The following is a 12,271-nucleotide window of genomic DNA, read 5'->3' as shown; positions in this document are numbered from 1 at the left end:
AGGATATCTGATTGACTAAAAATGGAAGCCAGGGTTATTTTCAGACAATGCAAATTTCCTTTATTTCCTCTGGTTTACTTGGAGAGAGGATGTAGGCACTAAGAGGTCACAACTTAAATTTTACAACGTAAGTCTGCTAAATGTGAAACAGCTACTGAGACACTCGGTTTTAGTACTTTTAAAGGGTTATAAGCTAGCTTTATATTAAGTTTCAAATGAATCCCTTAAATGTAAGCTTATTAAAAAAAACGTGAAATATACTTCCTGTTCGCTCCCAGTTTTTCAGTCCTCTGGGAGTCAGGTGACTTCCAATCGGTTTGCTGTCTTTGAGACTTTAAAATACTTTAGCAAGTTGGAGTCTTTCATTGAAAACTAGCAAATGCAGAGAATATAGTTGTTTTCTTCTTGTAAAGAGTTGTTTGGAATAATATGAATGTATTGGGTACCTCGCCTGCCTTGGTATTTTCAGCCTCAAAAAGTAGCCTTCACAGAAGTTTTAACATTCCCAGTTGAAATGTACATTCTTAATGTCCAAAAACCGAATACTGAATGCACTATAAAACCCTTCCAAAGTTATTACAAAGAAGAGGGAAAGGGAAACTCAAACTATCTAAACGAGATTTTTTTTTTTTTACCATATAAATAATTGTTTTAAATTTAGTGGATAATCCGTCTTAAAAATTAAGAATTCGTAGCAATAGTAGTGACCGGTTCTTTGCGTTTAAAACATTAAGGGAAACCTGGTGTAGAAAGGAATTTTTTAAAGCATGCTGTAGGTAGGTATACAACATAAAATTTTCAAACCGAATCGTTGCAATCGTGCACAGCGCCTCGTCCCCGCCGCGGTTCCTCACTCCGCCGATCTCGCCCGCGGCCCCTCTGCGCGGCGGGACGCGCGCGCGGAGTAACGGCCGCCGGAGGGTTCCGCTGTGGCCGCGGAGCGCGCAGACCGGCCGCTAGTGGGCGCTGTGGGTTCGCGGAAGCGGCGGCGCGGCGCGGCGCTCCGGGGGCCCGCGCTCCAAAGGGACTCGGAGAAAAGAATGCCCGCCTCCCCTCCGCTTCTCTGTCCCCGTCACCCCCGAGATTCGCGGTCACCTTGGGGAGGTGTGAGCGTGTCCCGATCAAGGAGACTGTCCGGCGGCGCGCGCGGGGAGAAGCGCTGCCTTCGTGGGGCCAGGGCCTCGGGGCTCGGCCACCCCGCCGGATCCCCGGCAGACGCGCTCTGCCTCTCCCGGCCCCCGTGCACTGGGATCGGGCGCCTCGGCCAGCGTTTGGCGCAGAAATCAGGTGTGCGAAGCGTCACTGCCAAGCCCTGGAGAGGGGATGGCTAGGGGCTGCGCGAGGGGCCGCGAGCCCCTCTACGCAGATTTTGGGGGGGGAAGTTCTCCGCCTCTTAAGGAGGAAGACCCTCGGGAAACCCACCGCCTTCCCCTCCGCAGGGAAAAGGGGCGCCCTCGCCGTGGTGTCTCTGCCGAACTTCAGGGTGCTTGCTGGGCTTTGAGATCGCGGCTGCTGGGCGCTGCCGGGCGCGGGGACAGGTGGCCCACGCTGCCCGCGCTCCTGCTCGCCCCCTGGGGCCTAGCGTCTCCACGCCGTCGCTCCGGGGACGCCAGGGGCTCGCGCGCGGGCCAGTCCCCCTTGGCCCCGGCTCCCCGGCGCTGCTGAGCTCGTACCGCCCGCCCGGGGGCGGGGGCGGGGCTCACCTGTCAGCTGGCACCGCCCACTGTCGGGTGGGGGGCGGGGTGGAGGCTGACGGGCAAGCCGGCCGCCCAACTGGCTGGCGAGAGCCGCGCGGCGGGCCAATGGGCGGTGCGCCACGGGGCGGGGCTCCGCGTTTATAGCGCTCTGACAGCGCGCCGGCCGAGCGGACTCTGCTCGGCGGGGACGGCGGCGCCGGCCGAAGCGAGGAGCCGCGCGCGGAGCTGGTCCCGGCGCCCTCCCCGCGCACAAAGGGCTCCCCTCACCCCGCAGCCCCGCGCGCGCGTTTTGGCGCTCGCGGTGAGGACCGAGCCCCCCGCTCCTGCCTGCCCCGCGGGCTGGGATCCGCGAGGACTGTGGAGGCTCCCCGTGCGCCCGGAGGCGCCCCTCGCCGCTCGCGCCCCGCGCGCGCTCCGGGACATGGAACGGCGCCGAAGCGGCGCCCGCGCGCTCGGGCCGCTGCCTGGCCCCCTGGATCTATAGTGCGAGGCGGCCCCGCTCGGGGCGCCGCGCCCGCCGCCGCGTCGTCTCTCCGCCTTTGTGTCCCGGCCGCGCGCCCTCCCCGCTTCCCGGCGCCCGGCACCCTGGAGCCGCACGGGAGCCGGCTGTCCGAGCTGCGTCCGGCGCGGCGCCCCGGAGCCCCGAGCCCGCCGCGCCGCCGCGCCCCGCGCGTGCGCTCCCGCCCCGCGCTCTGAGGGCCCCCGCGGAGAGCGCCCCCGTGCCTCGGCGACCGCTGGAGCTGCTGATCGGCGCGCCCCGGAGCTGCCTGCGGTCTCCCCCGTGTCTGCCCGGAGGACTGGGGTTCCCGGCCCGCACTTCGTTCCTCCGGCGCCAGGAGCGCGCGGAGCTGGGAGCGGCTTGGCCATGGCCGCGAGGAGGAACTCCTTGTGGAAGTACTGCTGGGGAGTTTTGATGGTTTTATGCAGAACTGCGATTTCCAGATCGATAGTTTTAGAACCCATCTATTGGAATTCCTCGAACTCCAAGTAAGTAGCGTCCACGATGCCCCTCGTTCGCCGCCCCGGGGTCCGCCGCTCCGCGCAGCCCCGAAGGGAGGATGGGTCGGGCCGCCGAGCCTCGGAGTCTGTTTCTGGATGCTCGATCCCTCGCGCCCCCTCGTCCCCCACCCCCGCCGCCTTTCGCTTTGTGGTGACTCCGCTCGGCCTTGCAGCCGGAGCGCCGGCCCTGAGGGGCGCCCTCCTCGTCCTCTTCGCCCTGTGAACAGGCTCCCGGGCGCAAAAAAAGCCCCTTGTTGACTTGGGTGTCACGTCCGGAGAGGTGTCCGATGGCGATCCCTGACCCTGACTTCTCCAGGGCGGAGAACGGGGCCACAAACAGGGCCGGCTGGCGCGCCGAAGCTGGTGGGCTCCGGAGACGCGAGGATGCGGGGCTCCAGAGGAGCGGCGGGGCGCGGGCCGGGCCGGCTGGGCGGGCGGGGCAAGCAGGCCGGGGGGCAGCGGAGCGCTCCCGGGAGAAGGGAGCCGGGGGTCCCTGGGCCGCCCGGAGCTCGAGCGCCTGGGCGCCGCGCCGCCTGCCCGAGGGTGCGCGGGGAGCTCGCTCGCCCAGAACTCGGGCGGCGAGCCCTTCCCTCCCTGCCCGGGAAACCGGCCTTTGGCTGCTCCCGGGGAACCGTCTGCAGGTCGGCCTCTCCCTTCGTTTCTAAACCCACGGGCCGGACTCTGTGGTCCCGAAAGCTAACTTGATTTTAAGGATGCTTTGCGCAAAAGCTTCATTAAGGCCCTGCCCAGTCGCCACACAGCTCCTGAAGCCTTCGCGCTTGGGGAGCCTGGCCGGGAATGGGAGCCTTGGGTCCGATTTGCTTTATTGAAAGGTGCAGCCCGAAGAAGCCAGGCCTGGCGGAGATTAAGTTTCAGTGTGAGCAGCCCGATTACGTTTAGCATTTAGAAAAGGCGATCCATCTCGAAATATACATATATAATATATATACGTATATGGCCGTGACTGGTAATTAGTCAGCTGTGCACTCAGTATTGCATTATTACCTCACTCTCGGGAGACGTTTCAAATCCTAGCCAAAATTATTTTACAGAACCATAGGATTTTTTGACCTTGGGAAACTTGGGGGGAAAGTCTGAAGACACTGGTCGTTCCCAGAGTCAGCATTTGAGATCAGAAGCGAAATCAATGACCTAATACGAAGTTGAGCTGAGTTGGCCGTGGATTTAGGAATAAAGCGATGGGGGTGGGGATGGGGTTGATTGGAAGATCACGTCTCAATCAGAGAATTATATCCACGCTTTTAAAAGTGGTGAATTTCAGATTCACCAACATGCTAACCAAGAATTCCCTCGTAAAGAGCGAAAAAACCTCACGGCTATAAAGCGGATGAAACCGAGATTCTTGCACGAGGCTGGATGGCTTTATCCCAAGACTGCTCCCGTGTATAATAAAAGTTACTCAGTGCGGTTTCTTTCCCTGTAGCCTGATCTTTATGGACTTGTGTTTCTCTTTCCTCACCTTGGTGTAAGATACTGTATTTGCTGAGAAAGTGCTGGCAGTGAGAGCGGGCCTCCGCTCCCGCAGCGTGAGGCGCCGGGTGGTGCGGGAGAACGCGGGGCTGGGAGCCTGGGCCCGGGCACCCGGGACCCGGGGAGACGGGAGCCGGCCCAGGGCGGCCGGCGCTCGCTTCCTGCCTACAGGGGTCACTCTTCCCTGCGCTGTCGCCGAGCTGGCCCTCGCCTCCTCCCTGGGCCTGCCTTGCACTTTCACTCACCGACTGGCTTTGGGGGACTGGTTTTTGGGTTTGGGTTTCCACTCTCCTCCTCCTCCCAATAAGATTTAATTTTTACATCCCTGTGTTTAAAGAAATTCCCATTAACCCCTTCAGGTTTCAGCTCAGTAGAAGTCACCTTTTTGCATTATTAACTACTGGTTTGTGGGATTTGCAAATAGCTACTTGGAAACAATAAAGGTAGTGCAGTAATTATTTCAGCCTACGGTTTCCTCCTGAATATCTTCTTCCTCTAAGATGCTGGGGGAACTGGTGACTGATACTCACTAGCCTGATATGAGGATCAGGCTGCTCTTCTGAGCTGGGCTCGGATTTAGAGCCCTCCTGGAGGCCTGGTTGTGGAGAAGCCTGCCTCCCTGCACCGACAGTGTTGCTGTTGGTGAGCTGTCTCTGGCCCCCAAGAGGAGAATTTCTTCTATAATCCTCACGATAATGGCTGGCCTAGAGGAGAGGATCGTTTGTTCCCTGGCGAAAGTCTACTTAACTCAGTTATGCAGCTGAATGCTAGCTTGAGAGATCAGAAAGATTTCTTCCTGGGGGAATGCTATAAAAGAACCTTTTCTAAGTTTGAGAATGAATTAAAAAAAAAAGGGGGTGCCAAGGAGTTGCTCTGTTTGTTAGGGGAGGGTGCATATTTATTTCCAGGGGGGGAGTCAGGAAACGTGGCAGGAGAGTAATCAACTGCATTGAAGTCGCCCATCGGTTTGTCCAAGTGTAGAACAATTCACTTGTAATGAAGCGGCCATCAGTAATTAGGTTTGTTTCACTCGGAGGTCAGCTTTTTTAGCAGGTGGTGGACAGAGGGAGCTCACAGCAGCTGTTTGGAGACACAGTCCAGAAAATCCTTTGTAAATTCACCGTCTCCATAACTACTTCAATCACACTGTCCGCTTCTCCCGCCGCACCCACCCCCCCCCCCTCCCCCGGACAGTTTTGAAGAAGTTTTACTGACTAAAAAGTTAGCCCCTGCATCCACAGGTTCAAGGAAGAGTTGTGTCAACTGTGGCCATTTCGGTTGTGCAGCTATTTTTTTTTTTTTAACTCTGGAGAGAAAAGCAGAGCCTGGCTTTCATTGCTAATTAACGTTTCAGTAGAATAATTTTTTCCAAGCATGATGTTTTTGCCAAAAATAAAAAAGGTTTACGCTTTAAAATACACACACGTATATATATTTATTATTCACTTCACCTTAGAGTGAGCAAGTCTGTATTGGTGTGGAATTCTGGAATGAATCACACTAGCTTTGTTGAATTTGGAGCGCTCATTTCTTCTGTCTAGGAGTGCTGTTCCCTAGTATATGCCCCATATACTAGTTAACCAAGCGTTTTGCTTTTCTCCGGTCATTTTTCCCCTACATAATGGTGAATTCCTGATATTGATTGACTTGATACAAAAGAATGGCTGGATAATGTCCAGATAACCTATAATACTTAGGCTCTGCCACAGTCAGGCTCTGAATAAATACAGACCTGTCAGAGATTGATAAAATAAACTACAATGGATAGTGCTGTTTAAACAGTCCATTCAATACCATATACAAGCCGGCCGGCCTTCCATTGTGTCTGAAATTCTTATTTTTGTAGGTAAACAAATGCACATTCAGCAAGGATTCAATAGCCCCTTGAACTATGCTCCCCAGTTTGCATTTGGGTTAATCTTGTCGGTTTTAATATAGAGAGGGGGGAAAAAAAGCACAAAGCACCAGGGGTGGAATTGTTCGTGCTTTCACATCCACAGCCCTCACATTTTGTCAGGATGATAAACTGTAGGTAATGGACTGTCGCTGTTGCACAGGACGACCGAGCCAGGGCGAGCACAAAGCCGGGGCGGCCTCGGGATCTCACCGCAGGCTTGGGAGCCTTCTTTTCAGACCAGGAGAGAATTGATTTGGGAATCGTGTGTCCAGCAACTGCACTTTTTAACCTCAGCAATTACAGCCTCGAGCTTCAGAAATGGGAGCTGGAGGTTAAGATGATTCCTTAAGCACTTCGTTCAAAATCTTTCAAAAAGGGTAGCTCTTGACACTTGTCCTAGGAGGCAAAGACATGCAAATGACTCCCACGTCCCGAAACGTGCCGGGCTGAAGCAGGGGGACAGGTAAATGAGCCATCAAGCCCCGTACCAGCTGAGAACTGCTTGCTGATGGGCTTGATTCCTCCAGACGGAGTCAGCTGAAGAGTCAGCGGTATATTCAGAATCCTTATCGTAAAACCTTTTATCTGGAAATACACCGAGAGGAATCCTCTGGTTGGTGGGTCAGCATGATGATTACCTGCAGAGGGACTTTGCTACCTGGCCCCGCACTGAAATAATTCAGGTAGTACCGGGGGTGGCTGAGAGTGACCCCCCCCCGCCCCCACCAGCCGCCTACGTCTCCAGCGAGAGCACCTAATGGGAAGTGATTCGAGATCCCAGCGTGACTGCAGTGACGCGTCACAGGGATGGGAGTGGCAGGGGGAAGGAAATACAGACTTGAGACCCTCATCAGAAAAGAAAGGAAAAAGAACAAGCAGGCTATTTCTTGAGCATTCCATGAAAACTTTATTCTTGAACTCTCCCGCTGCAAATAAGACGAAAAGGAGGGCTCTTCTAAGGAAAATAATCATCCAGACGGTACTGAGGGCTGCCTAGCCTCTGGTTGCTGCCATAAAAACCTGTTTTTCAGGTCACTTTTCATATATCTGCATAGATTTACTTAGGAGCTCGGTCTTGGTGCAGTAAAGTAGAGCCTTAAATGGGGAGTGTTCAATTGCTTAAAATATTTTCATTAACATATACAGACTAGAAGCTGCTAGTCCGGAATTAGATCTTTCAGGAAAGAGCTCCCCCCACTCCTTTTTTTTTTTTTTTAGGGGAGGAATTAGAATGGGGCTGGGAGAGAGGAGGAGAAGAAAAGGCAAGAGGGAAGGGGTAGGGTAGGGAAGGGACAGAGTTCCGAACAGCTTGGAAAAACTCCTGTGGCTTCATTGTCTCTCTAAAGCCAAAGAACACAAAGACATAGGCAATTCAGCCCTTCTCCCATGATGGAAAATGTAGACCGTGGACGTGGCTCTCCTGTTTGACTTGTTTAATTCTCATTTTAAATTCAGTACTATACGAGCCGTGTGAACTCTGAAGATTTCTTTAGTAATCCATTTTGTAGTTCCGAATCAAAAACAAAGTGAAAGGGTCTGACACAATTTGCTTTTATTTTTAGGCAAATCAACCCTGGTCATAGTTAATAAGGGGATTACAACCCAGACTGGGTCTTTACAGATGTAATGTAAATCAAGGGCAGAGTAAAAAGACACGGATCCCTTTTGATTGAAGTATGGTAAAAAGGCATAGAGAAGCTAGCAGCGGTAATCTGATTGTATGGCAATAAAACCACCATTTTCTGTCTTTCAGATAAAAATAATGTGGTAAATCCATGCAGTTCATAAGATGTAAAGGCAGATAAAGGGTGAAGCCATGGCAACATATAGATTAGCTGGATGTGGGGAATGACACGTCTCTGAAAAGAGTGTAGAAAGGAAGGCCCTTGCTTCAGGCTGTTGGCTATTATGTGGGAGCCATACAGACTTGGAAACTCGGATTAGAAGGTATGAAAGCCCCCCTTGTGGCCTGGGATGGTTGAAGCCGGGAAGAAAAGATGGCTCAGTTCTTGCTCATTGGTGGCGGATAATATGGCCAAGGTAGGTTCCCATTGACTGCCTTTTCCAGAGGTTGAGGTTGCGGCTGATTAAAACCTCGGCTCACTGCAGTGAGTTCAGGCCTGCAAGCTTTTCCTTTTTAACTCCTGGCCTAACAGGGGCCGCAGTAATGTAGGATTAGCCGCCCTTGGCGGTACCTGCCTTCATCTCTTTGGGCTCCAGGCGGGGACCTGCTGGGGATGAACAGAGCCCAGAGGGGCTAGGAAGGGCCGCAGGGACCTGAAAAGAAAACACAGACCTTTTGATTTCAGCCATCTTTCAGCCCCAGCCCAGGGAAAAGCTGAGCTAAACATTTATATATCACCCCCATCCCCCGCCTCTGCCAGGGACCCCCTCTCTGAGTTTTGTTTCCCACCCCCAGGGGAAAAAAAAATGTATAATTAAGCAAAATCACAGGGGGAATTGCGTCTTCACTCGGATGGGTAGTAATCCGAAATGCCTCTACCGGTGGAGACTTTCACTCCTAACCCTGAGTTGAGTTGAATGGGACAGGCCCCCACTGGGGAAACGGTAAGGCTGTAAAAGTGTGATTGCTGCCAGCTTGAAACTTAAAAACAGAAGAGGCTCTTGCTGCCCTGTGCCCTGAACAGCTCTGTCCATAGGCCGGGCTTTTGTCTTGGAGGTGCACATTTTGCATTTTAGTCATTAACCAAAGTCGGCCTTTGAAGCCGTGATTGGGTTCCAGGCAGAGTGGCATCGGCAAGTTAGGTCAGGCCAGAAAGGAGATTTTTGCTTTTTCTGCCTCCTATTTGGTGTCTTAGAAAAGTCTCAGCATTTCTTTAGGAAAGTCTGAACTCTTTAAGAGGCTGAGAATACTGAAAGCTACAAACCCCCCAGGGTGATTGACTTGCTGGAGTGGGTAGAGGGCATTTGGTGGCCATCCTCGGAAAAACAGCATGATGACTTTCTAGATGAACGCGTCCCGTGTCTGAAGATCCTCACTAAATCGAAATTATTCTGCTTTAGATCCACCTCGTGGGTTTTGTTCCTAATTCTCAGAGAGCCAACTCGCCGGTGCAGGGCGACGGCTTTCTGACACGTGTTGCCTGCTTCTCTGGCCGCTGCGGTGCAGCTTTCACCACTTCCACACACGTGAGAGAGGGCCCAGAGACCTGCCCTCCTCAGGGCCTGCTACTCTGCCTTCCTCTCCAGTGCAATTCAGAAATCATGTCAAAAGACCCAGTGCGTTTGCCCAGGTTCATCTAAGAGAAGGGGCACCCCCTCATTTACAAGCTGGTCACATCCCAGCACCTTGCATTCTGCATCTGACAATGAGCCCTAATGGTCCATTCAGCGAAAGTATTTGCTTGTTAGCGGGAACAGAGCATGATAAATGTCCAGCAAGCTTGCGGCCTCCTTCAGCCTTTCAGTTGCAGGCTGGTGCATATTTATGGCAGGCAAGTGACAGAAGAAGCCGCTGAATTGCCCTGGCCCCCAGCTCTCTACGAGGAGCAGGGTTAAAGCGATTAAAGAAACGATGCAGGCAAGTCCTGCCACTTGTTTACGAGCCAGCCTCCAACCCACAGCTTCGCGTCCTACCTCTGAGAACCCCTTGCAGGAGTGTTAGGGATCAGGATGTTTGGATCCGGTGGCCCCGTGGAAAGAGAAGGTGATCCCTTATGAACTGTTCTGCACGCGCGCTGGATGCCAGGTGCGCCAATTTCTGTGGCTCCCGTGGAGAAGTGGCAGAGGGTCTTTATTCCCCTTTTCATGTATAAATATCAAATATGTAATTCTAGTCCAGGGCGTTTTGTGGCTGGTGAGTGCAGCTGTGCTGGTTTCAAAGAAAACACCGTAGTAGGAGAAAGCGCCATGAAAGGCAAACAGGTTGTTTCTGCCCTTCGTAATTCCCCCAACAAAATATGAAGACAAAATTGGCAGTAGTGAAGTGTTAATAGTTCGCTCTTTCCATTCTCGAGAGCACGGGTAGGTGAATGTTCTAACTGCTTGGTACTGGGCAGGCATTCAGAAGACTGTGAATGAAACATGCTCTGAAAACTTCATCTTCTTGGTATTTTCTGTATGAAACTCGAAAACCATCCAGATTTTTCTTCTCAGTTTACATTTGGTGGCACCCAGTTTTAATTACAGTCCTTGGATCCTTCTACAAGTATTAATGTGCATGCATGCTAAATCGCTTCATTCGTGTCTGACTCTTTGCGACCCCCTGGACTGTAGCCCGCCAGGTTCCTCTGTCCATGGGATTCTCCAGGCAGGAATCCTAGAGTGGGTTGCCATGGCCTCCTCTGGGGGATCTTCCTGACCCAGGAATCGAACCCGTGTCTCCTGCATTGGTAGGTAGGTTCCTTACCACGGGCACCACCTGGGGAGCCCACGGGTATTCACGGATGCTAGTTAAGTCTCGCTTGCTTCTGAGACAGAACTCTTTGCGTTTCACATACTGAGTACTCCTGCATTCCACCAGAGTGGTGATGGGTGCCACCCACCCAACCCTGCGCACCTCAGTAGCTCTGACCTGCAGAGCTAATGTTTGAAATGGCCCTTTTAGCATCTCTGCAGCATCTCCCGTACCAGCTGATGAACCTGAGGGCCAGCGTGGTGCTCTCACCTGAGGAAGCACTTCTGGATCTCAGTCCTTGCTTTTTCTACCTGTTAAACTGGCTCACTGGCTCGAAACTTTTGTCCCAAGTAGGAACTGTCTGATGAGTGAGTGGGGCCAGGCTGCTTCTAGTCAAGGCAGCTCAGAGTGCCTCTACTGCAGAAGTTAGAAGAGGTCAGTTTTCACTTAGATCTGTTGCTGTTGTTTCGTCACTCAGTCGTGACCAACTCTTTTTTGACCCCATGAACTGAAGCCCACCAGGCTCCTCTGTCCATGGGATTTCCCAGGCAAGAACACTGGAGTGGGTTGCCATTATCTTGCTCCAGGGGATCTTCCCAACACAGGGATTGAACCCGTGTCTCCTGCATTGGCAGGCAAATTCTTTACCGATGAGCCACTATTAGCTTACCAGAACTGTATTTGGGGTACTTTTTTTTTTTTTGCAATAAACAGTGTATTTTCATCTCTATTCTTTTATATTCAGTACAAATATATGCATAGTTAGTGTTAGGAATATCATCTAATGTGTAGTGCCCTTCTCTTATGTTAAATACGTGACCTTTAAACAGTAAGTATTTTAATCTTGCAAACTCCAATCAGCAGAAAATAAATGTCTAATTGTATGGGGGAAATAATTAAAAATAAGATTGACCTTCTCTATGATTGCATATTGTGTTATTTTTTTTAATTAATTTTTATTGGAGTATTGTTCCCTGGGTTGGGAAGATCCCCTGGAGAAAGAAATAGCAACCCACTCCAGTATTCTTGCCTGGAGAATCTCATGGACAGGGGAGCCTGGTGGGCTACAGTCCATGGGGTCACAAAGGGTCGGACATGACTAACTGACACTTTCACTCTACCTTCATAGTTGGCTTTACAACGTTGGGTACACCAAAGTGAATCAACTGTGTGTATACATACAAGCCCTCTTTTTCGGATTTCCTTTCCATTTAGGTCACCACAGAGCATCAAGTAGAATTCCCTATGCTGCACAGTAGGTTCTTGGGGTACGTTTTCGATAAAAACAGGCTCTCCTAAGCCCTGCACCCCACTTTGTCTATGGGAAAATGGATCTTCATGAGAAATGGACTGTCCTTAAAGGTCACCGTTTCCCCTGAAATGACTGCTCTCTCTTGATGGAGTAGATCAAACACAGTTTCTTTAAATCTTGGCCCTATAATCCCACAGCACTTTAGTTAAATACCCAGGGCATAGAAATAACATGATACATGGCACTGTCATGATTCATATGCAAGTCTTAATCCCCCACCACCCAGACTATCCCTAAAAGGCAGGGAGCAGAATTCTTTCATGTCATCAATCTCTACCAGCGAGCATTGACATCCAATAAGTATTAGTTGAAAGAGCAGTCACAACTCAGAGGTCTGTTTCTGGCTGCCCCTGTTAACAAATCACCTGATCCTGGGGTGCTCCCTCCAGCCCAGTGGCTCTAGAACCATCAGAATCACCTGGAAAACTTGTTAAAACAGGCTGGCCGCCCTCCCCCAGAGTTCCGGATTCCTGAGGGCTGCGTGGGACTTGAAATTCACATTTCTAACAAGCTCTCAG

At 51.9% G+C, this 12,271-nt stretch overlaps 1 protein-coding gene across 1 annotated transcript in view; it reads left to right on the top strand.

Moving 5' to 3' along the window:
* The first annotated feature begins 2,195 nt into the window (after positions 1 to 2,195).
* The window catches only part of EFNB2 (ephrin B2), a 49,742-nt gene continuing 39,666 nt past the window's right edge, over positions 2,196 to 12,271 (top strand). Inside the window, exon 1 of the mRNA XM_019971693.2 lies at positions 2,196 to 2,684. Coding sequence (XP_019827252.2) covers positions 2,563 to 2,684 — 122 coding nt within the window. The 5' untranslated portion in view covers positions 2,196 to 2,562. The remainder of the gene's footprint in view (positions 2,685 to 12,271) is intronic.

Source organism: Bos indicus, chromosome 12 (genome assembly GCF_029378745.1).
Source record: "Bos indicus isolate NIAB-ARS_2022 breed Sahiwal x Tharparkar chromosome 12, NIAB-ARS_B.indTharparkar_mat_pri_1.0, whole genome shotgun sequence".
In the NCBI taxonomy this organism is placed as follows: Eukaryota; Metazoa; Chordata; class Mammalia; order Artiodactyla; family Bovidae; genus Bos; species Bos indicus.
This window is presented reverse-complemented; position numbering and strand designations above follow the sequence as displayed.